The 27613-nt window shown below is 40.5% G+C and overlaps 2 protein-coding genes across 2 annotated transcripts in view; both read right to left on the bottom strand.

Annotated features, from left to right (window-relative positions):
- Window positions 1-5302: 5302 nt before the first annotated feature.
- Window positions 5303-27613, bottom strand: part of MTDH (metadherin) — a 57966-nt gene continuing 35655 nt past the window's right edge. The window contains exons 6-13 of the mRNA XM_061603582.1: window positions 26620-26865; window positions 25342-25428; window positions 24818-24916; window positions 19526-19653; window positions 19103-19222; window positions 9832-9948; window positions 7592-7748; window positions 5303-6894 (exon numbers count right to left, since the gene is read on the bottom strand). Of these exons, the coding sequence (XP_061459566.1) occupies window positions 6824-6894; window positions 7592-7748; window positions 9832-9948; window positions 19103-19222; window positions 19526-19653; window positions 24818-24916; window positions 25342-25428; window positions 26620-26865 (1025 nt within the window). The 3' untranslated portion in view covers window positions 5303-6823. The remainder of the gene's footprint in view (window positions 6895-7591; window positions 7749-9831; window positions 9949-19102; window positions 19223-19525; window positions 19654-24817; window positions 24917-25341; window positions 25429-26619; window positions 26866-27613) is intronic.
- Window positions 10295-15012, bottom strand: LOC133373654 (uncharacterized). Its single transcript, XM_061603598.1, has 2 exons — window positions 11480-15012; window positions 10295-10702 (listed from the first exon to the last, which is right to left on the bottom strand). The coding sequence occupies exon 1, from the start codon at window positions 13743-13745 to the stop codon at window positions 12039-12041; it is 1707 nt and encodes a 568-aa protein (XP_061459582.1). The 5' UTR covers window positions 13746-15012; the 3' UTR covers window positions 10295-10702; window positions 11480-12038.

Raw genomic sequence — 27613 nt, 5'->3', positions numbered from 1 at the left:
ATAAAGAGTACACTAATACATTTGAGGAGTGAAAGCTAACCACACAAGCTATCGGTTTTTAGAGCATGTGTGGAAACATAGAAAAACTACGATTTTGAAAGCTGAAGATTGGGTTGGGCACAGGATGCTAGATGAGATGGACCATGGGCCTCATTGATAGGCTCTTATCTTAAGATATGTGGGGAAGTGGAGAGAAAGTGAGGGCTTGGCCAGCAGATGAACTTGCTAGAGAGTAAGAGGAAGTACCTCTTCAGCAACAGAAAGTGGTAGACGGGATGGGCGATCTCTTTGGGATAAAAAAGATTCCTAGTTGCTAAGGTGAAAAAATCACAATTTATGCTCAGGTTGGGCTTCAAAATTAAAATAAAGACAAAGGCTACAAATTCTAGCTATCCGCCTGGTGTGAGAAAATGACTTAAATGTGAGTTGGAAAGTAAACTGCCCCAAAATACCCAGTTATGATTCTTCCTGACAGCTACTGGATGTTAAAAGTTTTTAAATGGTGCCTGCCAGGAAGAGTTTTGTCCTAAATCAGTTCAGAACTGGCTTCTAAAAATGCATCTTCATTCTGCTGTTGAGAAGAGCGTCTTTTAGGCTTTTCTGGTGGGAGCTTCAAATCACTGAAACTTCCTGATTAGGTATTGTGGGAAGGGGAGAAGGAAGGCCCAACATTTTAGGTGATTGTATCTTGACTCAACATTTCCAGGAGGATGGTCTTTTAACTTTAAATTTCCAAATGATAGGATGGCAAAAATTTGCAGTGTAGAAATCAATGGATTTAGTAGGTGGTATTGCAAACTCAGCTTGATTGCACTTTCTCCTTTTCTCTCCAGATGAAAACAGAACCTCCCTTTTTAGACGCAGGCTGCCACACTTGCAGCAAAAGCTGGAGTTTAATGGTTCTTGATAACTTTAGAAGTAGAATTCTAAAGCAGCCTTTGCCAACCTGATGCCCTCTAGATGCTGTTGGACTGCAATGGGAGGCGTTGACAAATGCTGCTCTACAGTGACCTATCTTTGTATAAATAAACATGTACGCCCTGAATCTGTCACGCTGACAGGTAGCACTGCAAACTATAGCACAGCAGTGGAGGAGTGAAGAGGCAGCAGGGAGCAGCTCAGGCAAGCCATGGAGGAACATTCCTGATAAGCCGATCTAAAAGGTGAAGGCGGGGGGGGGGAGGCTTAGCCAGGTCTAAACCCCACACACTAACTCATTAGACCAGCGGTGGGGAACCTTTTTTGCTCCCACTCTGTGGGCCAACTGACAGGTGGAAATTATATGACATGACAGTTACAAGGTCATGTGCTTGACATTGGGGTTGCCCCAGCCACCTGTTAAAGTTGGCCCACAGGGTGGGGTCAAAAAAGGTTCTCCATCCCTCATTTAATGAATTTGTCTGGGACAGAGCCACTAATGTAAATATAATTTCTACGGACAGCTGTACCAAAGATTGATTAGATGTCAAACTGGATTCCTCCACTGAAGTAAACCGCCTAATCAATGGCATTTTTTGTTTTGCTGTGTCTGAAAAACAGAGCAGGATTCTGGGTGTTCCTTTGACTGGACCCAAGGTAGAAGCAAAATGGACAGTGGAGATGTGGGCTGAATCATGCTGAAGCCACCATAAGGCTCCTCATCAGAGTAGCTTCAAAATGACTTCATTTGAGATTCAAGGCTACACATGGATGGTACAATCCCACCGTGGCATAGAAAAAGGCCAGGAATAGGAAACTGGGCATAGACATCAGTGCATGAGAATCACAGTTTTCATTGAGATAAAATTTCTAAACACTGGAAGATGCAAAGGTGTGCTTGAAAGTGAGAGTGACCAATACCTACTTAACATCCACCACCACCCTTCAAACCCACAGAAGCATGACTGAATAAGCTTTCTAGCAGTACGGGGTAGAGTTTCATTGCCCTTTCCTGCGACTAGCAAAATCAGAAATTTGCAACATAGTGGAAAGGGGAGTATTGCTTAAAATGAGAAAATATAACTTAAAACAGGTTGAGGAGTGTTAGCTTTTCAAGACACCGCTTCTACTTGTTTAGTACAACAGTACACACGCAAGTCCTGAAATAAAATGGTCACCAGGCCCCAAGAGTCTCCTAGTGGTTCTTTTCTTTTTCTTATGTCTCTCTCCCGAGAATAAGATGATCATGTGTTAATTAAAAATCACAGTACCTATGTTCAGTCATGTGCTTCAATTAAAACAACAACAACACATACTGTAGATGAGGCCTAGGACTGAGGGGGAAAGAGATTGGTGCGGCACACCATTTCTCCAAATCAAGTCAGGCAAATTTAATATTAGCCAACTACCTCATGGAGTACAATCCACGCTACTCCTACATTGTTCTGTCACATGGAAATAAAATCTTTTTCAAGCATGGCACTACAAGAATTCTGTGCTGGTCTTTAGGGACTTAAAATGCTTCCTCCAGCTGTGCAAAGGGCTAGTAATTTGAGATACTGACTTCTAAAAGTTTGAGAAAGGGCAAAGGATTTAAATATTATCTGGCCCTGCCCACAATTACTTTGTTTTTTTGCTACTGATATATATATGGAGAAAACCGGGGATGGGTGAGGAGTAGTCACACTGACGGCAGTCAGCAAGCTTCTGGGTTCCATAGTCCAAATGCTTAAGCAGATAATGATGAAATCTTCCACAGAGCTGGGATGATGCCCAACATCAAATGGGCTGGATCAACAGTCACATCTGCCATTTCTCCCTATTATTGTTTAAGCTTTTGTTTTAAACAAAGGAGAACAAAGACAGTCAAACATAATAAATTAACACAGATCCTATGATGCAAGTTGGTGTTTAGCCTGAGGCCTGAAAGAGTGAAGACTATTGAACTAAGGTTGCAGTCCTTGTTCCACTTACCTGGGAGTAAGCTGCACTGAATTCAATAGAACTTGCTTCTGAGTAGACATGATCAGGACTGTGCAATAAGCTGTATATTCAATTGAAAGAGCAGAGATATAAGTGTTACCAAAACTGCAAGCAGCAACACTAGAAAGGTATTTCTGTAAAGTTTTGAAAATTAATTTTAATGTATACATTCTTTAGCAAATAGTTAAATGTCTATCTACTGTAATTTTTTTTAAAATCAAAAATAGTTTTCATCTACCTTGAGCCAGCTTTGTAACAAACATGTATGAATTCTATACACTTTCTCCAAGAAAAACCCAAACAAAAAGCCAATGACGATTAAAGCATGCAGTGCCTACCCAATTACATACATTTTTTTGTAAAGTTGTACATACAATTTCAAAAGTTGTTCAAAACCCACATTGCTCCTTGAAAACATTCCATGCATTTACTAATGAGAATATTAGGTGGTTCACTTGTGTTTGCCCTATAAAAAGGTATCTGGATGCAGTTGGCCATGAAAGTTGCGGTCAACCAATGTGTGTAAATGTGGAATTTGTTTTTATTCTTGCTTTACATTCAGCATAAATACAACTTTGAAATAAAATCATCATTGCCAATTGGGCAATGTAGAAAGCTCCCAGTCTGTAAATATTTACGTTTTCTTGATGCAAGTCATACATACACTTTTCAAAAACTTAATGCACTGCTCCAGAAGATGCACAGATCAGCAGATACTTACTTTTACAATAGGTAAATAATTTTAGCCGTAGCTTCTTAATGATTTGTGAAAATAAACATCCTCATTTGCATGTTTGCACTGGAACTAGAAGTGAAAAGGGTAAATATTATCTGGCCTTGGATAAGATTGGCTTTGTATCTTGGTGAATTTTTAAAATAATTCTAATAATTTTTCATTTCCTGTGCAGGATTAAAGTATCTTGCATTTGGACAAATTTTGTATCTGCTCCAGTTGTGAAAATTTTATGCTGAAGCTTATGTGTGAGTGGTAAGATCGTACAACACACTGTTTCTAAAAATATTTTTCTTCCCATCTGAGATTCTAGCCACTATTATTTATTTGTATTTTTGTGTTAAGATTATAACTGAAGAGAACTTTATGTTGAAACTTGTCTGGCCGATTCATTTAAGGCACACTCATTTTTAATTGGCATTTGGCCTATAAGAAGAATGTAGGAGGGCATTTCCTAATATTTGTAGTGTATATTTAATTTTGTGGAATATTAAAAATATTTTCATATTCGTAAACTCATTAGTATTTTACCTTTAAAAACTGTTTCAGTGGATGTGAACAGGGCATATTAGGTTACAACCGTATGCAGAATAATACACACCTAAGCCCAAAACTTTAAATTTTTACAAGATTATCCCACATTCTGTACTATCCTGTTTCCAAAAATCCAGAAATACCTAGAACAGAGTTTGAAAGCAACATTTCTTAAAACACCAAAGAGACAATCCAGTAACTCCTAGACAATTTGTAGAGCAATTGCTCACAGATGATTGAGCACAAAGGGCACACCTTTGCAATGACACCATGAAACTGAACCAGCAGGTCTAGACTTAAACTGAGTGGCTCACTTTGACCACTTTTATGATGCAAGAGAATACCTTCAATTCATAGGGTAGCCATATCGACTTAATCAATCATAATCAAATCGTAATCAACTTGAAGGCATATAACAACAATCATTTAGTACCAGGACCACAATATGATTTGTGAAACGCTCACATAAACAGCTTCAGTGTCAAAAAACATTAACACGTCTGACATTATATTTGACCTGCAAGCAGATGTGAATATAAATCCTCCCTATCCAAAAATTCTCCTTATAGGAGTGATATGGTGGAGAACTCTTGTGCATTAACAAATATGGTTTAATGGTGCTGTGTAATGTATGGACAATTAATTAGTTCCATCAACAGAAGCAGACATTGACCATTTTGTTTTATGTCTGTCCTGAATAATGGTTACCATTTCCCTATCTTTTACATAAATTTGTATCTTATTGAGTGTGGAGAGGGGATGTAACTTTTTTTTAATACTGTAAATGGATGAAATCGGTTGCACAAACTGTAGATGTATAGGAAGAATGAAAAGAATTTACAGCATACACAATTCCACATGTTCAACATCCTTTTAAAAATCACAGTTGAAAACTATTTCAGTGATAAATATTTTCATGAACATCTTGTCTTCTTCCTTCCCATAAATAACACAATGTTATGAATTTGCTAAATTTATTTTAACAAAATTGATTTAGAAATGTCACTGAATTAAACAAAACATCTGAACATGTAAACATCTGCCATGTTCCTGAAACAGGAGTTAATACCTGTGCACATTAGTATTCATTTATTAGGAACATTATTAATTAATAAGGCTTGTCTTCAACAAAACTAAATCCAGTTGGTTGCTTTAATTGTTCTTGCATTGCAAGCTAAATTTTACCAAATTTTCTGATGTATACAATGAGACATTATGGGAGAGTAAGTACCATTGGTTACAACTGTTACAATTTCTCTGCCACATGAAAAACATAAGCCAATCACATCAAATAACCATTGCTTTTCTTTAATAGATGTTCACCAGTTATGTTAATTATGGTCCTTTAAAACACACACAATCAATTTGTAAAGGCTATATACAGTGTACATGGCTGAGCATGCACTATTCATAGATAGATTCCTGCCTGCTTGATGTGATGCAATTACACAATGCCTGAAAATGATGCAGCTCAACTCCCATTTTAGTCAATAATTCCAACAGGAAAGTTGGTTTTACAATTGCTGTATTTGCATGATTTTTTAAAAAATACAAAACACACTAATCCCATTTAAGAACTCTAGATGCAGATTCTACATAGGTTAAGGCAATAAAAAAGCACTTCCTGATACAGGTGGTCTCAAGATCAATTAAAGCTGTCTGAAGCCATTATTTCCCTCTTTTAGTCTCCACCACATCTTTGAAGAGTTCATGGAAGCTTTTTTAAAAAAGATATTTAATCAAAAAAAGAAAAGTGGGTAGTGGAAGAGAAATGAAACACAACTTCAAAATTAATGAGAATAAAAGTTTATGGTCAACAACTAACCTATTACCTTTAAATGGAATAAAACATGAGAATGATTTTGAGCATACCATCTGTTCCTAAAAATATATTATTTGAATAATTGAAATAGAAGACTAATCAGAAGTAACTTCATGAACCACACTCAAGTTTTGACCAAATTTCTCAGTTTCTTAATTCATAACAGTTTTCATTCTAAACCACATTTCTTATGCTATAGAAACAATTTTACTTAATGGTTTTAATAATAATTCTCATACTTACTTTGAAATACTACCATTCAAGTCAGGGGGAACTATTCAAGAGTAAATGCTTACATGACTCCAGCCTCTCTGAACTTATGATTAACTGTATAATTAGCACATTCCATTAAGTATTAGAAAATATGGCAGATTTTTTTAACCAGAGTTTCTGATTTAGGCGCTAAACAAATTCAGAATGGACACCACTCAAAGTGACACTAAAGATGATTTACTGAATTTTAAGACCACTCCTTTTTCTTCAATGGACATAAAACAGAAATAATCTGTTGTAAACAGGGCACAATTGTAAAGACAAGTTTTTTTAAAAAAAAATTCTTTCCCCATATGTTGAAATACAGACTCTTCAATGTATGTTGAAATACAGACTCTTCAATGTATCTTCCAGTATTGTCATATTTCCTGTTAAATTATGTCACTAACTTATTTTCCTTCAGTTCTTGTTCTTAAAGATGGTTTTGTGTTCAAAGCAGTTTGTTTTTAAAAAAATCTGTTGAAATTTATATAAAATTCTGTACAGGTTCACAAATTATTGCATAAACAGCATAATCTTCACGACAAGTGTTTCTGCAACACACGTCCATCTCAGAAAATTCACGTTTCCCTTCTGGCCTTTTTCTTCTTTTTAATTTGTTTGGGCGACTCCCAGCTCTCTTCAGACTTGGCTAAGAGTTTAGGGGGGGAAAAGAATATTTATTGTAAATTATATTTACGTATAGTTCATTCATACATTCCATTCTATTGAGTTACTCAGATAAGGAAACACAAAAATTAGAAATTCCACTAAGGGAACATTTCTGAGAACTTCCTCAGTATGTTTTTTGATGTGGCAACACTGAACACGTTATTTTCCTACATGGATAGGAATATAAGAAGCTGCCTTATACTGGCTCAGACCATTGGTCCAAGTAGCTCAGTACTGTCTACACTGATTGGTAAAGGGATTTTAGACAGGGAGTCAACTTCCATTCACTGCAGGTACAATGTTGCATGCTATGTTGCATGCTATATAACATGCTAATTTCAGTTTGTGAAATATTGGTTCATGAAAATAATCAAAGACAATAAGCCTCAAATCCCAGCCTCCTGAGAACTCAAACACACAAATGTGTAAGCAGCACCTTTTCACAGCGAATGCAAATCCCACTGATTTCAAATGGAACTTACGAATGTCGAACATTCAGGTTCATAACTATAAGTTATATATATAGTTATGAACTATATATAGTTCATAACTATTACTTTTTTCATTATCTGCAAAAAGATTTGCTTGGTTGTTATGATACAGCCATCAGTTTGTTGAATGAAAATAGGATATGCTTCCCACTAGGACTAGGTGGCACATGGAATAGAATTACTTACTCTGTGGCGGAGGCACACTGTTTTGCTTAACATTAGTAATGGGAACTTCTGTCTCAGGTAGCATCTGTGGCACTTGGGAAGGTATCTTGTCAGATTCACTCTCTGATACAGTTACAGATGGCTCAGTAGACACAGCAGATGAGGGCAGCTCCTCAGGCTAAAATAAAAACTGCAGATCAGAATACAGATTTTTTGGCAACATTTCATTGTTTATTAGAGCATGCTGAAATATCTGAGTGCATTTTTTATGTTTCATTTGACTCAATGGAAGTCAGATAGTTACAAAACAGGAAAGTGAGAAACCTATACCCAACTGCTTCAAAACAGTTTCATTAAAAAAAAATTCCAAATGCATCAGAATACAACAGTGTAAAACTATCAAATTAACCGTGTAACTGGTATAAATTTCCTAGGATTATGGCCAGAAAAAATTTAAGAAGCTGGATAACCAGGCTGCTATTCAGACAGTGTTGTCACTGAAGTAATAATTTTTACCATTTTAGATGTCAGAGACTTATAATAATAATTTCATATGCAAGGATATTCTTTAAGGCAGAATGACAAAGTTGCCTTATCCTTATGAAATATAAGAGCTGGATCAAAGTCTATCTAGTGCAGCCTTATCCAACCTTCGGGCCACAGATGTTGCTGGACTACAGTTCCCATAATTCTTGACCATTGGCCATGCTGGCTGGGGCTGATGGGAGTTGCAGTCTAGCAACATCTGGGAACCCAAAGGTTGGACAAGGTTGCTAGTGTCAACATTATGTTTTCCACAGGGGCCAGCCAGGTGCTTCTGGGAAGCTCATGCAGGATATGAAAGCGACAGGCCTCTCCTGTGGTTGTTTCCAACTAACTGGCATTCAGAAGCATGCTGCCTCTGATCCTGGAAATAATATATACTCATCATGATTAACAGTCACCAGAAAACAACCCATTCTCTGTGAATTTGTTTAATTTCTTTTTCAAGTTGTCTTAAGCTTTAAGTTGATAGCCATCATCACATCTTGCGATAGCAAATTCCACAGTTTATGTGTGGCATGAAGTATTTCCTTTTGTCTGATAATCTTCCACCATTCAGCTTTATTGGATGATTCTAGGTTCTAGTATGAGAGATGGAGAAAAACGTCTTTCACTCCATTTTCTCACCACCATAGGCTCTATCCAATTGTGGTGTCTTGCTTGTGCAATGGACTTCTGCTTGTGCAAAACGGGCTTCCCCTTCCTCTTCTTCAACCAGGGAATCCTCTGGAGCAAATTTGGAGGAGGGGGCTTCAGGGTGAGGAAAGGAAGGGGAAATCCCATTGCGCCAGATGGCCTGATGTTGGATCTCACTCCTGGAATTTGATAAAATTTAGACTTTGACGTACCATAGCACTTTGTGGGCCTAATTAATTATGCCTGCCAGGCTTCCATATTTGGTTTGCCCAGCCATTTCCCAACTGCTCTACGCCCGACTTCATATATGACGACAGGTGTAGGACAGGTAGAGACTTGGTTCATTTCAGATCTGCAAACACCACACGTAAGTGGCACCTGCTATGCATGGGGCTTTGCAAACCCCCATGATCAGCTGATGGTTGGGTCCTGTGGAGCGCTATGCATTGGGCTTCATAAAGCCCAACTATCAGCAGATCATCGGGTCTTGTAAAGCCTTGTGCATGCCGCTCTGTAAATAAGGTGATTGTTGCTACTTTGTCGGCTGTGCCTTTGCCCGCATGGTTTGATTTCAAACCATGCAGACAAAAACGGGTCACCTACTGCCATTGTGACAACAGGTGATTGACAGGTGGGCAGCCCCATGCACCTGTCAAACTTGGCTTATGGAGGAGATAATGATCTGACCCACTGATCAGATGTAGTTTCCCACTCCTGCATTAGCAGATACATTTTGCTCACATTAAAAAATAGTATCTGGGAAGCATTTTTTTCCTATTAGTTTGAAGAACCTTTTGTCATTCATCCAGAAAGTATGGGAAGACTGTGCGAATGCTGGCTTTAATTATTTATATCTATCTGCTCTACAGACATCTTTCTGCTGTACACTGCACCGTGCTCATGGCATACTGAGGTGCAGATTGATCTGTAAGGAGCTCATGTGTAGAAGGGCCCAGAAAAAGGGAATAAAAACCTTTCTGTTTATAAAATTAAGTTATGCTCCGCCTTTTGGGCCTCAAAAATATTTTTGGGTGCTTTCAGTATAAGTACTGAATGGATCCCTAATATTTGGCTATCTATACCTCAGCTTGTTCACTAGTGCTGATGGTTTTTAAAGAGAAAGCTATCTCCTCTTGTTGAACTTTTGAGGTATCTTCTGGAAATTCTTCTCCAGCATGTCTTTCCAGGTCATCAGCATCCTACCAAGGAAAAACAAAAAACAAAGGATATGAAGAACTTGAATTATTCTTTTTGATCCTGTAAAATCAATTCTGCTGCAAGATTAAACTAAAGTAAGCAACCAGAACTTAAATGCCTAATTTTGTAATGCTGTCAATTATACTTTTGCTCTTCTATTTGCTCACAATATTAATACATTTTTTTGAAAATATTTCACTTTTATTACCTTCCTGCAGTTCTTTTCTGTCAGATCCTACTCTAAAACAGCTGAACCCCCATTCGCTTCTAAGGTAAACAGGTAAGCATGAAACAAAAGGCTGTGCACTTTGGTTAGAGACTGTTATGGAAAATGATTTGTGTGTTATAATGAATTCACATTTTAAGCCATCATGTACTTACTGGATTTTCTGTATTTCAAGAAAAAAGTTATTACATGGACTAGATAGCAGGTGAATCATTATTCCTTAAAAACATGGATGGTATCATGATCACGAGTGATACGAGATTACATTCTTGAGAAATGCCAGCAGAATTTTAGCTTGAGTGCTCACAATAAAAAACACTGTTCAAAAGAAAATGGACCATTGGTCTCACCTGAAGGGTGATTTTCATAGGAGGAATGCCATCATGCGGGTTATAGCTCGACCTATCGTCCGAAGGCAAGAATGTTTTTGAAGGCAAGACTAGGGGCGTCAGGCCCCTCCCACTCTCCAGTTCATTCGCAGCGAGTCCAAAGAGAGATATCTAAAAATGCAGGAGAAAAGGCCAACAGGCCTACCAGCAAGAACATAACATAATAGCAACATTCATAATAATATGACTCTAACATAGCAAGATAACAGTAATAGCAGTCTTGACTTCACTAGCAATTCAAAATATAATAGCATAACAGTAAAATATGAAAAATCCCCAAAAATATCCAGGTATCCAGGTATCCTCCAACTGGGAGGGTTGTGATGGCATTCCTCCTATGAAAATCACCCTTCAGGTGAGACCAATGGTCCATTTTCCATAGGAGGAATGCCATCATGCGGGATGTACCAAAGCAGCCCATAACAGGGAGGGACCACCCACATCCTAATCATCATTAAAAACCTGTTGCAAAACTCGCCTGCCAAAAAAGGCATCAGCAGAGGCATAACGGTCTATTTTATAATGCCTTATGAACGAGTGTGGGGTAGACCAAACAGCAGCTCTGCAAATATCGGCAACAGGAGCGTTGGTAGCAAAAGCAGCCGTAGTGGACGCTGACCTAGTGGAGTGAGCTGTTATACTAGCTGGAACTGGCAGCTTAAGAGACTCATATGCTAAGGTAATATATGCCCTCAACCAGCGGGATAAGGTGGAATTAGCTACTTTATGCCCCATAGAATGTGGATGAAAGGATACAAATAAAGACTCGGTTCGTCGTATCTCCTGGGTCCTAGACAGGTAGGTCTTGAGAGCCCTCCGAACATCCAACGAATGCCAAGCCTTCTCTAGAGGATGGGTAGGATTCGGACAAAATGAAGGAAGCACAATGTCCTGGTTGCAATGGAAAACTGAACTGACCTTTGGACGGAAGGAAGGATCAGTTTTCAGCACCACAGAGTCCTTGTGAAAGACGCAGAGATGGCGGGCAGAAGACAATGCGCCAAGTTCCGAAACTCGTCTTGCAGAGGTGATCGCAATCAGGAACAGGACCTTGAATGACAACAGACGTAAAGGCACAGTCTGAGGGGCTCAAACGGAGGGCGTTGTAAAGCCTGTAGGACCTTCGGCAGACTCCATGAGGGAAAACGGTGGACTACAGCCGGTGAGCGTAACATGGTTCCCCTCAGAAACCGTTTGATGAATGGATGTGAGGCAATAGGAGCACCAGCAGAGGACACTGAAAGGATGGACGACAGAGTGGACGCATGTCAACGTAAACTGTTGGGTCTAAGTCCCATCGTGAGGCTCCTATGAAGGAATTGCAGCACCTGTTGTATAGTGGGCTGGGAAGGATCGAGGTGTTGGGACTGACACCACCTGGAGAATGCCACCCAAGTATGTTGATATATACGAGTGTTAGACGGTCTCCTCGAGGCCAAGATAATGTCAATAACAGCGTCAGACAAGCCTGCCAATCTCAAATGTCCCCGTTCAAAAGCCATGCTGTTAGGTTGAGCCAAGTGGGGTCCTGATGCCATACAGGGCCCTGGGATAGGAGGTCTGGCCTGACTGGAAGTGGCCAAGGATCCGTCACTGACATTGCAAGGAGATCCGAGAACCATGGTCGACGGGGCCAATATGGTGCTATGAGAACCAGCTGTGCCCTCTCGCGTCGTGCCTTCCTCAAGGTTCTGGCTAACAGTGGAATTGGAGGGAAGGCGTACAATAGGCCCTCTGGCCACGGTAGTGACAGAGCATCCACAGCTTCCACTGTCGTGTCCAGGTATCGAGCAAAATACCTGGGTAGCTGGCAATTGCGACTGGAGGCGAACAGGTCGACTGAGAAGACACCGAACCGACACTGGAGAAGATGGAAAACAGTCTGGTGAAGTTTCCATTCTCCTGGAAAGACTTGTTGTCTGCTGAGCCAGTCTGCTGTCACATTCCAAATTCCCCTGAGATGTTCTGCTTTCAGGGAATGTAGATTTTGTTCTGCCCAGTCGAAGATGAGGTGAGCTAGGTTCTGCAGGGAACGGGACCTTGTTCCCCCCTGCCTGTTTAAATGTGATTTGGCACACGTGTTGTCCGTTCGAATGAGAACATGGTCCAAGGGGAACAGAGACTGAAAATGGAGCAGAGCAAAGTGGACAGCCTTTAGCTCCAGCCAATTGATGCTCTGAGTCTGCTCTGCTGCGGTCCAAACCCCCTGAACGAACTGGGAATTGCAGTGGGCTCCCCAGCCAAGGAGACTGGCATCTGTGGTGACGACAGTCCTGCAGGGTTCTTTGAACAGAGTGCCCTGGGTGAGGTTTGGAACCCTCGTCCACCAGCGAAATGACAGACGCAGTGCTGAGCTCAGGGGGATCACTCGATGATTTGAGTTGGCGATGTCCTGCTGAAATGGCAACAAAGCCCACTGAAGATGGCAAGTATGTGCGCGAGCCCATGGCACAATATGGATGGTGGACACCAACATTCCGAGAGCCCTGGCTAGAAGCATGACATCTGCGGTCGCTTGGCGCATCAGAGATCTTGCAATGTCTGTAACAGCAGTTATGCGGTCTGAGGACAGAAAAACCATCGCCTGCTTGGTGTCTAACATCGCCCATAGATGTTGTAGGCGCTGGGTTGGTTGTAAATGGCTTTTGTCAAAATTGACCAACCAGCCGTGGGTCTGCCAGACATGAAGCGTGAGCTTTAGATGTTGATGAGCCCGCTCACTCAAACTTGCCCGTATTAAAAGATCGTCCAAATAGGGGCAGATGTGCACCCCTTGAAGCCAGAGGTAAGCCACTAGTATGAGTAGCACCTTGGTAAAGACTCTCGGGGCAGATGAAAGTCCGAACGGCATCGTTCGATATTGAAAATGCTGGGGGCCGAAAGCAAACCGCAGGAATTTTCTGTGGGCTATGCAAATAGGCACATGGAGATATGCTTCCTTTAGGTCGATAGAGGCCAGGAAGTCTCCTTCTTGAAGGCTTTCTGTAATGGAGTGGAGGGATTGCATTTTGAACCTGCGGTACTTTACGAAACGGTTAATGAACTTGAGGTCCAATACCGCCCTCCATGATATATCTCGTTTGGGCACAGCAAATAGGAGGGAGTACACTCCTTCCGACCTCTCTGTTATAGGGACTGGCTCTATCACTGCCATGTCCAAGAGGTGACATATGGCTGTCTGCATGATGCAATGCCTGGCTGGTGCCCTGGGACAAGGGGAAGGATGAAACTTGTCTGGAGGTGTTGCCCAAAATTCTATTGCATAGCCATAACTAAAAAGCTCTCTGATCCAGGCGACCTGAGTCAGATGCAGCCAATGATCCCCAAACAGGAGCAGTCTACCTCCAACCGGTATCGCGTCAGTACTGTTTGTGCTGGCGAGACCCTCCCCTATATGAGGACGTTGAGGTACCTCTGCGCCCTTGGTACTGACCTCTGCTCAGGAAACGTCTGTTCCAGGTTCCCCTGAAGGGACGGAAATTATAATTACGGAATTCGCGGCCTCGTCCTCCGGGCCGCGTTCCTCGAAAGGGCTGGGTCGGGCGGTAAGGGGTAAAACGCCTGAAAGGCCTGTGATCAACGTTTTTAACGGTAGCCAGAACAGGCTTTCGAGCATCCTTGGGGTCAACAAGCACTGCCTTTAGGGCTTCCTCGCCGAAGAGTAAAGATCCGGAGTAAGGTGCCCTTGATAAATTAACTCTGGCTGTAGAGTCAGCTTGCCAATGACAGAGCCATAGGGTCCGTCGAGCGACTACCTGAGCTGCCATAGCTCGTGCTCCCAGTTGATGTGCATCCAAGGTGGCATCAGCTACAAATGCCGCTGTTTTGCGCAATTTTATCAGTGACCTCCTCAGAGATACAGGGTCGGGAGTATCATCCTCTAAAAGGTCATCCAACCACATCATCGCTGCCCTGGAGAAGATGGAAGCTGATGCAGAGGCTCGCATGGAGAAGGCGGTGGCCTCATGATTCTTGCGTAAGGCAAAGTCCAGCCTCCGCTCAGTGGCGTCCTTTAGATGGGAATCTCCTTCCTCGGCAAAAGGGATCTAGAGACTAGACTGGAGATGGGCTCGTCTATGCCAGGGACGGCCAGTCTGCTGGTAAAGTCCGGAGCCAGAGAATAAAGTCTATCCGCAAGTGCGTTGAAGCAGCGAGTTTGTAGTGGATGAGACCATTCGTCGTTGGCCAGTTTAGCAATGGGATCTGGCACCGGAAGGTAGTGCTCTGCTGGTGCGGGGGATTTCAAGACCCTGGCCCCTTTAATAGCAGGAGTGGTAGCTGCCGGTGGTGTAGCTTGGAGACCAAGGGTGTGCAATACTCTAAGAGCAAGAGGTTGATAATCTGAGGCATCAAACAGTCGATAAGATGTATCCTCCTCATGTTCTGAATGATCACTCCATTCATCTCCTTCAGCTTGTACAGCAAAGGGTGACTGTTCCCCACAAGAGACGTCATCAATAAATCTGCCTCTGGCTACGTCAAAAGGGTTTGGGGAGCATGATGGATGTGCCTCATTACAAACATAGTGGTCCATACTGTGCTGAGGTATGGTGGGGAGTTGTGGCGGTGACTGTGTTTGAGTAAAAAAATGACAGCATGCCTTGTAATTGAGATAGGAACTCATGAGACAGCTGCAGCCCCGGTGAAGCGGATGGTTGCGCTTGTAGAGGCGGCCCAGTAGGCTGTGACGATGGATAAGCCCTGGGCGGTAATATGGGAGGGGGCTGGCTAGTAGTTGGCTGTTCAGGAAACCCAGTGAAGTCCTCCTCGGAGGAGGAGGCAGTGGGCGAGTGAAATAGATTCGTTAACTGTTCCTGGGCTGCTGCATCGGAAACCGGAGCAGAGACATAGCGTGCGTGCTTGGCTTTGCTGTGGCTGGAAAGATGTTTTGTTTTGGCAACCGCTTTGGTATGCTTATGCTTAGCCGCCTTAGATGGTTTCGGCTTGGCTATCTGAGTCGACGCTGGTTGCTCCGCCATCTTATATTTTCTATGGGTTTCAGTACACGGCCACGGCTGGGGCAGAATGTACAGTTCAACAACTTGTGCACAGTATCAACAGTATCAGTTCTGGTACACGGCCACGGCTGGGGCAGAATGTACAGTTCAACAACTTGTGCACAGTATCAACAGTATCAGTTCTGGTACACGGCCATGGCTGAGGAAGAATGTACAGTTCAACAACTTGTGCACAGTATCAACAGTCTTAGCACACGGCCACGAATGGGGCAGAATGTACAGTTCAAACAGTCTGGAGCACAGCCACAGTCTTGATGATACAGTCACAGAAGTACAGCTCAATAGTGATCAGATAGTTGCCAGAAGCAGCCGCAGTAGTCGTGTGGTAGAGGAGTCCGTGTAGAGCTATGGAATCCTATCTGTCACACACATGTAAGGATAGGGTTGCCATATTGCCTGGTTAGCTGGGTTTTACCCGGATTCTATGCATGCCACCCGGCGCCCGGCTAGCCCTTTAGGTGGCCCGGATTCTCAGCTTTAATTAAAAAAAAAAATTAAGTTTCTAGGTGGTCCGGTTCTCGAGATATACATAAAAATGTCAGCCCCCCCGACTGTTAAATCTTTCTTTAAACAGTACTGTATAGCACTTCGTAGCTTTAACCCCGCCCGTTCAGGATTGCAGCCAATCAGGGATTGTGTTTCAGTTTCATTGACCTTAGGCAGTGTCTAGAAAACAAAATGGTGGTTTCACCCCGTTTATCTGAAAATCTCATAAATTGGGTAAGTATATACATTTCAGTTTTTTTTCCTCTTGTGTGCAGGAGTCAGATCTTGGGCAGTGTTTTGAAAACCTTCCCAATGCTTGCTTTTTGTAAAAGCAATGCTAATCCCATATGCCCAGAGTAAATCCCATTGAATTCAATAGGACTTACTTTTGAGTAGACATGGTTATGAATGTGCTGAAAATCAATGGGACTTTGGAGTGAATGTAAAAAAGAATTGTGTTTGTGCCCTCCAGTCCTATTTTAAAGCAAGTAGGCAGGGCTTACTTAGGTATTACAGTTTTTATTCTGTAGGAAACTAATACTGATTTTTCTGCAATGACCAACTGGTTTGACAATAAACTATTATATGGGCTGTATGTATTTATACATCTGCAGTGTGTGCGTGTGCGTGTATGAAGTCTTTCCAACACCCCTGTGAGGTAGGGTTGGAAACCAAGGCAGCTCACAACAAGAAATAAAGCCATTTAAAATCCAATGACCATAAAAACAAGTATAAACAGTTGCAAAACAGCGTAAAGTGGCATGATTCGGAATTTTGGGTTGTGTGAATCAAGTTGCTTATCACTTGAGGTTGCATTTCTGTCCCTGTTTGAGTAAGCCCCACTGAATACGCTGGGACTTGCTTCTGAATAAATAAACCTAGGATTGCACTATAAATATCTTCACAGTTTGTGTAAATAATAAATATATTTGATAGTCATGCTTTTATATAAATATTTCTTCATTTATCATATTTTTGGTTGTGAGATGCTTAGTTTTCTGCCTTACTCATAGGAATCTTGTTGTGGTTGGTATGGTATTACGTTTAGGAAAGTGTTACTGCCTTTTGTGTTGTTTTTTTCCTATTTGCATTTCACTTATCTTTAACCTCACTCCGTTACAGCCATAGAAGCAACAGCAGCATATGCAAGATAATTAACTCCCATTAGTGATAAGAACAAGAATTTATAATTATTATTTCAATTAAAACAAGAGGCTTATCAATACTTTGAAGAGGACCAGATATTTATTTTCTTTCTGAGCCCAGGACTGGGTCTTTCATGATGCCCGGGGGGGGGGGAGCAGGAGAGTAGTCGATAAGACAGACATCCTGGCATTGGTAATCGAATTAGCAAGGTATGTGCGGGGTTGTGTAGATGTGGTTGATCAAAGGGAGAAGAAATTTTGAGTTAAGCAAAGCTCTGCTTTTATAAAATCTAAGAAACATACAGATACTTTGAATGTCTGAGTGCCTGCGCCAATGGAATACTGGAGGAACTTGTAAAACTTGCTGCAACAGTATTTAGAACTGAGCATGTGGTGTGAAAGACTCCTTTTCCTAACATTTTGGCTTCTTGTTTTTCTCCACCCACATCTTTGAAATATATTGTATATGGTTAACCGTACTGTTGCCCTGACTTACTTTATGTTTGTTGCTATTTTGTGTTTTTATTATGTTTTTATATTGATTGTGTATTTTTATTGTTTTTATTATATTTGTAAGCTGTGCTGAGCTCTGTTTTTAACAGCAAAAGGGCAGGATATAAATTCTCTTAATCAATCAATAAATAGTCCATAGTGTTGGAAACTAGAGTCTAGGCATTTAAGGCTAAAAATGTTGCTTCTAAAAAAAAGATTTCTCACATCTTTCCCCAGTTTTTGGTGGTAATTCCTAGGCACAAAAACAAAACAACTGGACAATCCAAGTATTAATATGCAAATATTTGCATAATATGCAAATTAACCTGCCCGGATTTGTGGAACTGGAATATGGCAACCCTATGCAAGGAGCCCTTGCCAGCTAAACCCCCCTTGTTTAGTACTGAAGAGACTGAACAGAAAGGGCAGGAAAAGGGGACAAACAAAATGGTGCCCATAAAATGAGCAGGAAGAATATCAGTCAAAAAATGGCGGAATATGAAGAAGGAGCAATGGCGGATACTGAGGAGCCCAGCGTATGGAAAAAAGGGTTGCCGGGCACGGCCTCAGCTACGCACTGCGGTCGCGGGGCTGATAACAAATTCGCAGCTCAAGGGCAGGCAGTAGAGGCTCCGTCAGGGAAGCAGAAAAGCTGGTGAAAAAGGGAAGCGGCTGAGGCGGTTGCAGAAGGCGCTAGCCGCAGCCACCGGCTGCAGAGACCAGCGCGGCAAGATTTAAGAGGCCGCGGAACGGGTCCGGTAATTTCAAGCAGTCTGAGGCTAAGAGCCCAGAGCCGCGGAGCTGCAGGGCACGAGAGCCGCTGCCACAGGCTCCTGGGGGGGGGGGGAGATCCAAAGGGACCGCCGCTAGGAAAAACAGCCGTGGTCGGAAAAGGAGCAACCCAAACGGCCAGGGACTAAAAACAAAGGAGGCGCCAGAGCAGGCTCCTAAGTGAAAGCGGAGGGCAAAGCAGGGAGCTGCAGCTGCAAGCTCCCACCTGGGAAAGGAGAGAACTGCAGCCGCGGTCTCTTCAAGAGCCGTTAGGCAAAAACCTGGGAGAAAAAACGGTCCGGGCAAGGGAGGACTCCCCCCAAGTAATTCCCCAGGAATAACAAGACAAAACGAGTTAAATACAAGACAGAGGGAAGGGAGAACGTGAAACACACATAAAACAAAACCTCCACGCCCTGTCAGACAAACACACAAAAAAGACTTAGCTAGAAGCTACGCTATCTGCAATATCAAACTTGTTCGGTACGAAGGCAAGAATGAACTGGAGAGTGGGAGGGGCCTGACGCCCCTAGTCTTGACTTCAAAAACATTCTTGCCTTCGGACGATAGGTCGAGCTATAACCCACATGATGGCATTCCTCCTATGGAAAATGCTTATTCTGCTTTACCTGTACAGGAGACATAGCCTCTTCTCCCTGCTTCTTCTTCTTCTTCTTTTTCTTCTTTGATTTACCACTTGCAGTACTTTGCAGAATTGCTTCTGCCTTTTCTTTCTCATCATCTGAAGCCTAATATAAAAGATTAGAGTATGTTTTATTAGAATGAGTCACCTTTCCACATAACCATAGAATTAATGTTCCTTTTCAAAACTAATCAAATGTTTATGTTCAAACCTCTTTAACTTTGAGAAGCAGCATGCATACAAAATTCTCTGGTTTGTACTCATTAAGAAGTTGAAAGGGAAGCAGCAGCAGTTGTCTCTGCAATTAATGTGCTTTTCTTTATTTTTCTCTTAAAAATTAAGTTTATTTTTAGGGTCAGACTAGTGGTCCATCTAATTCAATGTGTCCTAACAGTTGTCAGACAAATACCTTTTGGGCCTCTGATAAGACTTCCTCAAGCTGTGGAATGGTGGGAGTCTTTTCTTCTTCTACCCAGTTTCCCCATTCCTCTGCAGGGGCATTCCAATCAGAGCTGGGATCAGCAGAAGAAAGCCCGTCTGTGAAAAATGAAAACACATGTTTCATGTAGAATAGCAAACATCAGGAAAATCATGTCACACACTGTCAACTTTTAGAACACAGAACTATGGTTAGGCATTTGACCAGTCAATTTTCTTTTATTGGTCATGTATTTTTAAAACATAGAAACAAAAAACTAAAAAGACATACTATTAAACTTGATAATTACAAAAATCAAATAGTTAACTATTATTGTGAAACAATGATGTCACCTTTAAAAATTGTAATGAATTATAATAGATTTTAGCAATGTTAGGTATGGTTTCTATAAAATGTGAGGTATTCACTATTAATCCTAGAGCCAGCGGGGATGTCTGGTTTCATCTTGAGGGAGTACATTTCACAAATGCCATTTGATTCTGCATCCTTATTCTTTTTTGGTATGATACTTTCTAATTTATCAGTTTTTTAGCATCTGCTAGATTTGTGACTTCACACAAACCAAAAGCTACGAAAACTGAAAATCTATCTCATTTGTTTCACTTTCCTCATGCATGCTAACTGTTCTAACAAATAGTTTTCACATGGGAACTTTTTGACAGCCTAATGAAATGCAGAAAACACTGCACAAATTACCAAGATAAGGGAGGGAAGGACGATTTCCCCCCCAATATTTTCAAAACATGGAGTGAGGTATCATTTCAAATTTTTTTGGTATTGATTTTGAAATTTCATTTACCATTAGCTTGGGACACACATCAGTGGTTTATTTTTTGAATGAAAAAAGAAATGGACTTCCCAAAATATTTCCCCAAAAATATTAGAAAATATATATATATATGGTAATAGCAATATTTTTATTTTGTTCATTTAAAAAAAATTACTTTATTACACAACTTTTGATAAAAAAATAAGCAATTATAGCAATCGTACTGAAGAAAGGAAATGAGAGTTGATTGAAAACTATCCTACATAACAGATATTTTATCACTTTACTCATAATTCTAGTCCATGTCTTCTTCAAAAAAGTCAGAATTTGCATCATCATGACTGTAGTTGATGCACAACTAAATTTTACACGTCAGTACACTTTAGTTCATGTTTAATGCATGCAGAGGCCTTCTTAAAGCATCATGACAATCCCATTTATGAAGAGGTAATCTTGCATCTAAAAACCTCCTATAGATTTTGATGTGTAGCATTGATTCCCAGCACCAAATCATTCCCAGCTGGACTGTATTCAACATTAATCTCCGGAGAGGCTGTGAAGTACACCCAACTCACATAGGGTACCTGCCAACTATAAATTCTCCAGCAACCAGCATGAACACCATACATGAAATGTTCCACTGCTCAATAGCTATCAAAGAAAAAATAGAACTGCACTCGATAGCCATTACTTCACTACTATTTATGCAATAGCAACTGAAATTGTGTGGAAGTATCCCGAACAATTTCAGTCAGTAGTTCTAAACCTTGGAGGATTCCATACAATCTGCAGCTTCATGGGCATCACTGGCAAACGCTTTGATGATTCTGGATTGCCTGAAATGTTTTTAGAATCAGAGGTTGCTGCTGACGGGTCCATCTCCAGTATTTTGCAAGGCAAACATTATAACCTTGCAGTACGCATGCATAAGCTCACATATGAAGCCTGTGTTTTTAAATTGCTTTTTAAAAATGTGTTTTTAAATTTGTATATTTGTTTTTAATGTTTTTAATTGTTGTAAACTGCCCAGAGAGCTTCGGCTATGGGGCAGTATACAAATGCAGCAAACAAATAAATAAATAATCCCACAGGAGTTTACATTATGGTATCACACAGGGACACCCAGCGCATGCAAAACATCATGCCTGCTCATCCTGTGAAAAACTGGTGGCAGTTTTTCTATAACTCCAACAATTTTGAGCTTGTTAAGATTCCTATGGAAAGAACTGCAGCGTCCAAAGTACACTGGGTTGCTAAGTAGCAAAGTTATATTCATTACATGCGAGACAAATTGCTATCATATGTCATCATTATTTGTGACAAACGTTCTGGCTCTACACACATCCCAGGAAGAAGCAGGTACCCTTGTTGTGCCTGTCATGCAATCACATCAGGCTATTCCAGTGTGATAATTCAGTGTGATGACACAGATGTTGCAGTGATTATACTGAGTATATTTCCAGCTCTCACCAAGCATGGTGGGTGCACCTTCATGAGAAGTGGAACATCCAATTGACTGAGGTACAATGATATGAAACAGATGTTCAACATAACATGGTGAAAATGTCTGTGCAGGCTTACCAGCCATGTATGCTATCACAGGATGTGACATGGTTAGTGCATTTGCTATTAAGGGAAAAGCTATGGCTTGTAACTTACTCAAAAAGAAGAGTTCTCACATGCACTTAGAGACCTTACAAACTGTTTTGGAGAAAAGACAGAAACAATGTCTGCAGTAGAGAAGTTTGTTTGAAGACTGTATGGGCGTAAGATGAAAAATGTAAATGAACTGCAGTATTCATTATTCTGCATGAAAAGGTCTTCAGTCAAATCCCACCATCTTCCACCATGTAAGGATGCTCTCCAGAAGCATATTCAATGAGCTAACTACCAAGCAACTATTTGGACTAAAGTGCTGGAAGCTGAACCAAATATACCAAATCCTGCTTTGCACGGCTGGACTGTGTATAACTCCAGTGGTACTGAAGTGCTTGACATAGATTGGTAGGACCATCTTCCAGTTCCAGAAGAAGTAATGCTCTTGTTCCAAGAAATGTGTGGCTACCACCTGTGCGTGGATTAAACATGAACTAAAGTGTACTGATTATCTGGAAAATTCAGTCATGGACCATTACAGTCATGATTATGAAAATTCTGATTTTTTTTGAAGGAGGTTTTTGGGCTCAGATGATTAGTAAAGTGGTAAAATATCTGTTACGTAGGACAGTTTGCACAACCACTGTTTTCAATCATCGTTACCTCTCATTTCATTATTATTTTTAGTGCAATGATTGTTGTAACTGTTTATTTTTTCTCAAACATTGTTTAAAAAAGTAATTTTTAAACAAATGCACAAAATAAAAAAATATCGCTATTAACAGATGTCTGAATATATATATTCATATTCCAATACGTTTTGGAAATATTCTGGGAAGCATTTCTTTTTTCATTCCAAAAATAAACAACTTACATGCGTTACAACCTAATGGTAATACGTGAAATTTACTCTCAAGATGAAACCACCACCCCTCCACTTTTCAGCGGTCTGGCTTGAGGACTATATTTACTTTGGCTTTCACCCCAGAACACCAAGGTAAGTCTAGTTACAATTTCTTAAAAAAACACTTAAGGCAGGTAGCAGCAACTGTTAAAAAACAAAAGCCAGTTTTTAAAAGGCAGTTGTGCTAACTAGGCCTATTCTTCAATCAACAGTAGCATCACCCCCCCCATTCCTGTAAGATTTAAGATGGGTAATTCTAGGCAGTGACCCTTGTCAATGGACAACTGCTTGCATCCTGCTTCTGTTCAGAGAAGTTTGCAGTTATAGCAGGTGACCAGTAATTTTGTTGTTCTGTTAAGATTGCCTCTGACCACTGCATAGCTAAGGGGCAAGCAGCCCCAGCAAACATGACTCCACAATGCAATAAAAAAATGTAAGCTGCTAGTAGCATTATTGAATGCATGGAATATTTGACAGTTTGACTGCAGTCAGATAATACATGATCAACTGTCCAACCTATCAGTGCAACCTAAGTGTCATACACTTAAGACCACTTTCCAGTTAATGACTAGAAACTGAATAAATGTTCTGATATATCAGTTGTCTAGTCCAATATGCTAAAGCAATTTTCTTTTTTCCACAATGGACCACTTGAAAATTGCTGATGGTCTTGCTGGACCCTTTAATGAATTTTCTGCCTGCTATATGAACTGTAATGCACAGTGCTAGGTGCTGTATGATTTTGATTGCTTCTTTTACTTCTTACATTGTATTACAATTCATCTCTATGTATGGATGTGAAAGTTGGACAGTGAAAAAAGCGGGTAAGAGAAAAATCAACTCATTTGAATTGTGGTGTTGGAGGACAGCTCTGCGGGTAGCATGGACTGCGAAAAAGACATATAATTGGGTGTTAGATCAAACTAAACCAGAACAATCACTAGAAGCTAAAACGATAAAATTGAGGCTACCATACTTTGGACACATCATTAGAAGACAAGATTCACTAGAAAAGACAATAATGCTAGGAAAAACAGAAGGGAGAAGAAAAAGAGGAAGACCAAACAAGAAATGGATCGATTCCATAAAAGAAGCAATAGACCTGAACTTACAAGATCTGAACAGGGTGGTTCATGACAGATGCTATTGGAGGTTGCTGATTCATAGGGTCGTCATAAGTCATAATCGACTTGAAGGCACATAACACACACACACACACACACACACAACAATTCATAAGATTTAAAATTGTAGAGACCTTATCCCAGTCTACATCTGTGTAGGAATTGTTTTTAAGATTTTTCATTTTTTTTAAAAAAGATGTACTCCTTTCTATAAAGATAAATCTATACCAATAAACTTAAGACTTCAGGAGGATGATCTCATTCTAAAGAAGAGTAACAAAAAACTGAAACTAACTTTATCAATCATACTTTGTCAGGGCAGAAAAGCTACAATATTTAGAAGTAACATTGAAATCTGACCTTGAAGACACTTTTTTTAAAGTACCAGTTAGTATGCTTCCCCAAAATACGTCAGTGCTATACTTCAAGAGGCACGTACCACTGACAAAAATGGTGAATTGAGCCCCACAGAGGTAGCCATGTAGAGATTAGTCTTCTGCAGCAAACACAACGAAGAGTTTTCAAGCCTAATTTATTGTAAAGAGTAAGTTTTTATGGGCCAGAGCCTCTTGCACTGTTTAACCTTTTGGACCTTGTTTTGTTAAAAAAGCAATTCTTTTTTTCCTTGGGGGTACATCTATTTATCCACTTAAGTAAGCACTTCATGCATTTAATGAAGTAACACTCTGGCCCACAAAAAGGCATGCCACAATAAATTTCTGTCTTAATACGATACCACAAAACACTTCATTGTTTAAAGTATCTGGATAAATGTCTGGTTCCATCTGCAGTAGATACATGTACAAATTGGGAACAGGAATGTAGATCTTTAAAGTGCAAGTTAAACAAGGTTTTAAAAAGGAACGTACTTAACCCAGACCATTCATCATCAATATGTGCCTGATTACGATTTAAATCCCACTGGAAGTCTGCAGTACTAGGCTGAGAAACAGATTCACTGCTGGTTCCTGAAAAAACAGAACACAGAGTAGGCTTTATGGGAATATGCCATTGATAGGTATGCTACTCCATATCAGAGTTTTTGAATGCAAAAGGGCCAGGTATTTTGAGAAGCCTACATCTGCTTGCTTCTTTGTTGTCACTGATATTAGTGATTAAGCCCAAACAGAGAGCCTGATTTACATAACAAGATCAAGCATCTTCCTTCTCTCTTCTGAAAATTCAAAAAATAAAGTATTGTATTAGAGCTTATAATGATGGTTGACATTTTTTTCTGAATTAGCCGCTTTTGACTACCGTATAAAGTTCATGCATTATTAACTCTTTGCAACTTAGATGCAACAACTCTTTCAGTTATCAGGGATGATTAGAAATTTCAAAAGAGCCTAACTCAAGTATGTAGTTTATTTGTAGAGCAATTTCAAAATCATACCAGAAACTGTAGGATTTAGCCCCAAGGAGGTGAATGAAGTAGAACTCTGTTCAGGAGTATTAATCCTTCCATCCACTCCAGACCAGGCTGTAGAAATAAAATACAACATTTATGTAATTTTGCCATTAGGCAATTAGAAACACATTCTTAAAACAAGCCTCTTACAATACTAGCTTTTTCTAATGTGATTTTAGGGTCCAAAATATTCTATATTTATTGTAGAAATACTATGACAATTCTAACATTGTAGCCAAGGATTTGACTCCATCTTGTTTCATTTTATTATAGTAAGGTCAAATAAACTGAAGGTCTGGAATTTACTTTTTAGTTCACTGAATGATCAAACACAAGTATCAGAGACATAGTTCTAATCCACCTTCTTCAAAGACTGCAAGATCATTCTTTTTCGAAGCTATGGACCTTTATGACCCCCAAAGCTTGAATTAGGGATCTATTAGGTCAATCAGTTTAGAACTGACTAGCTACCCTATACCATGCTGCCCACCGGTATAGTAAGCTGTGGATAATTACATCTCATAATTTTATCCTCAACAGGTGATAGCAAAAAATGAAGTTTTTCCTTTTCAAATATGCTCACAATTGTACAAGTATGCATTTGGTCTTAATTTTAACTCTCATTTTTAAGTTTTTATATCACTATCAGGAAGAAGAAAAAGACACCTGAAACTAGAAACAGAAATCCTTTATGCCTTAAAATAAAGAGACCATTATCAGTCGTATTCATTATCATCCTAAGCCATGCTATTTGTGGTTTTTTGTGTGTGCATATATATACACACACAATTTTACATCAACAGTTTCCAAGACTACCCATTTCTACACTTCTGCCCTTTTCTCAGTGGCGAGAAGGAAGCTGAATTATTTATACAGTTTTACAATACTGACTAAGAATTATTTCTGCAAGTCCAAGCTGACTTTGGACAGAGCAACCAGCTTTTTGTGGGATAGATGAGTGAGCTTCAAATGATATAGTGTATGGAGGTCTGCTGCTGAAGAGCCAAAAGGCTCTTTGTTATGCGCAAACCTCCAGGTGGACCTCATATAGCTCTCTGTACCTCATCCATTGCTTATAAAAGGGAAGGTAAAACTTTTCTAATCATTGCTTAAAGAATTTAGTTAAAGAAAGAGATGCAAGAAGAATTATATGTCCAGGGCAAGAAGTTAAAGCTACATAATGCTTTTTTTTATTTATTAAAGAGTACTCATCCTTGTTCCCTCAACAGAAAAAAAAAGGTTTTAGGAGAAACAAGAACTTACCAATTCCAGGGAACAAAGTGCGCTCACCCCAGGGTCTGCCCACCAGGGACACTCCCCAGTCCTTCCCATTTCCATGATCTCCAGCATCTTTTCCCCAAGCTGATGTCTCACTCTTCCTTTTGCTACCTGAAGATGATACCGAAGTCCATTTCTCCTCACTTGCACCAATCTGAGAAGAAAGTTTTACTGGCTTTTCGTTCCAGTTGCCTCCATTTACTGTGGGGCTTTCACTTAGGCCTGAAGGAACTTTTGAACACAAACATATACTTAATTGAAACATTTGCTTCAGTTGATACCATAAACATACGTGATTAAAAATAATAAAGTCATGTTCTGCAAAGGGAAGTTTATAAAAAGACATAAGATTACATAATTAACATTTCCACAGCACTATTCCTTTCCTGCTGTTCCTCTGCTCTTACCTAATTTCTGAACGAACACTTTTGTTTTTCCTCAAATCTTAATCAGAAAGTATTGGCTAACTATAGACACTATTCGAACCTCACATTAGAGAGTACACTGCACAGCTGCCCTTCCCTTCTCTTGAGAGGCCAAACCGGCTGGCTGAGGTGGCCTGGGAGACCCAGTGCCTGCAGGAGGAAGAGACCATTGCCCAAGGGAAGGAGAGGCCGCTGCTGCTGTGCTGCTGCTGCTGCTGTGGGACCACCACCTCCACCACCCTTCCCTGAGGGACTTCTGCCTGGCAGGACCAGGCCCCAGGTACCCAGCCAGCCAGGACTGATTCTTACCACCTGTCCCTCTCTGGAGGGATACATAAGCCGGCTGGCTGAGGTGGCCTGGGAGACCCAGTGCCTGCAGGAAGAGGAGAACATCGCCCAAGGGAAGGAGAGGTTGCTGCTCTTGCTGCTTTCTTTCTGGGTGCTTATATGAATGCATGTTGTGAGTGAGTGTGTATTTTATGTATTTGAGTTTTTTGTATTTTTCTTTTTGTATTTATAGTTTATAATGTGCCTGGGGAAGAGATCTTTCCATC

Source organism: Rhineura floridana, chromosome 1, assembly GCF_030035675.1.
Source record: "Rhineura floridana isolate rRhiFlo1 chromosome 1, rRhiFlo1.hap2, whole genome shotgun sequence".
In the NCBI taxonomy this organism is placed as follows: Eukaryota; Metazoa; Chordata; class Lepidosauria; order Squamata; family Rhineuridae; genus Rhineura; species Rhineura floridana.
Note: the sequence above shows the minus strand (reverse complement) of the source record. Positions and strands in the feature narration are given on the sequence as shown.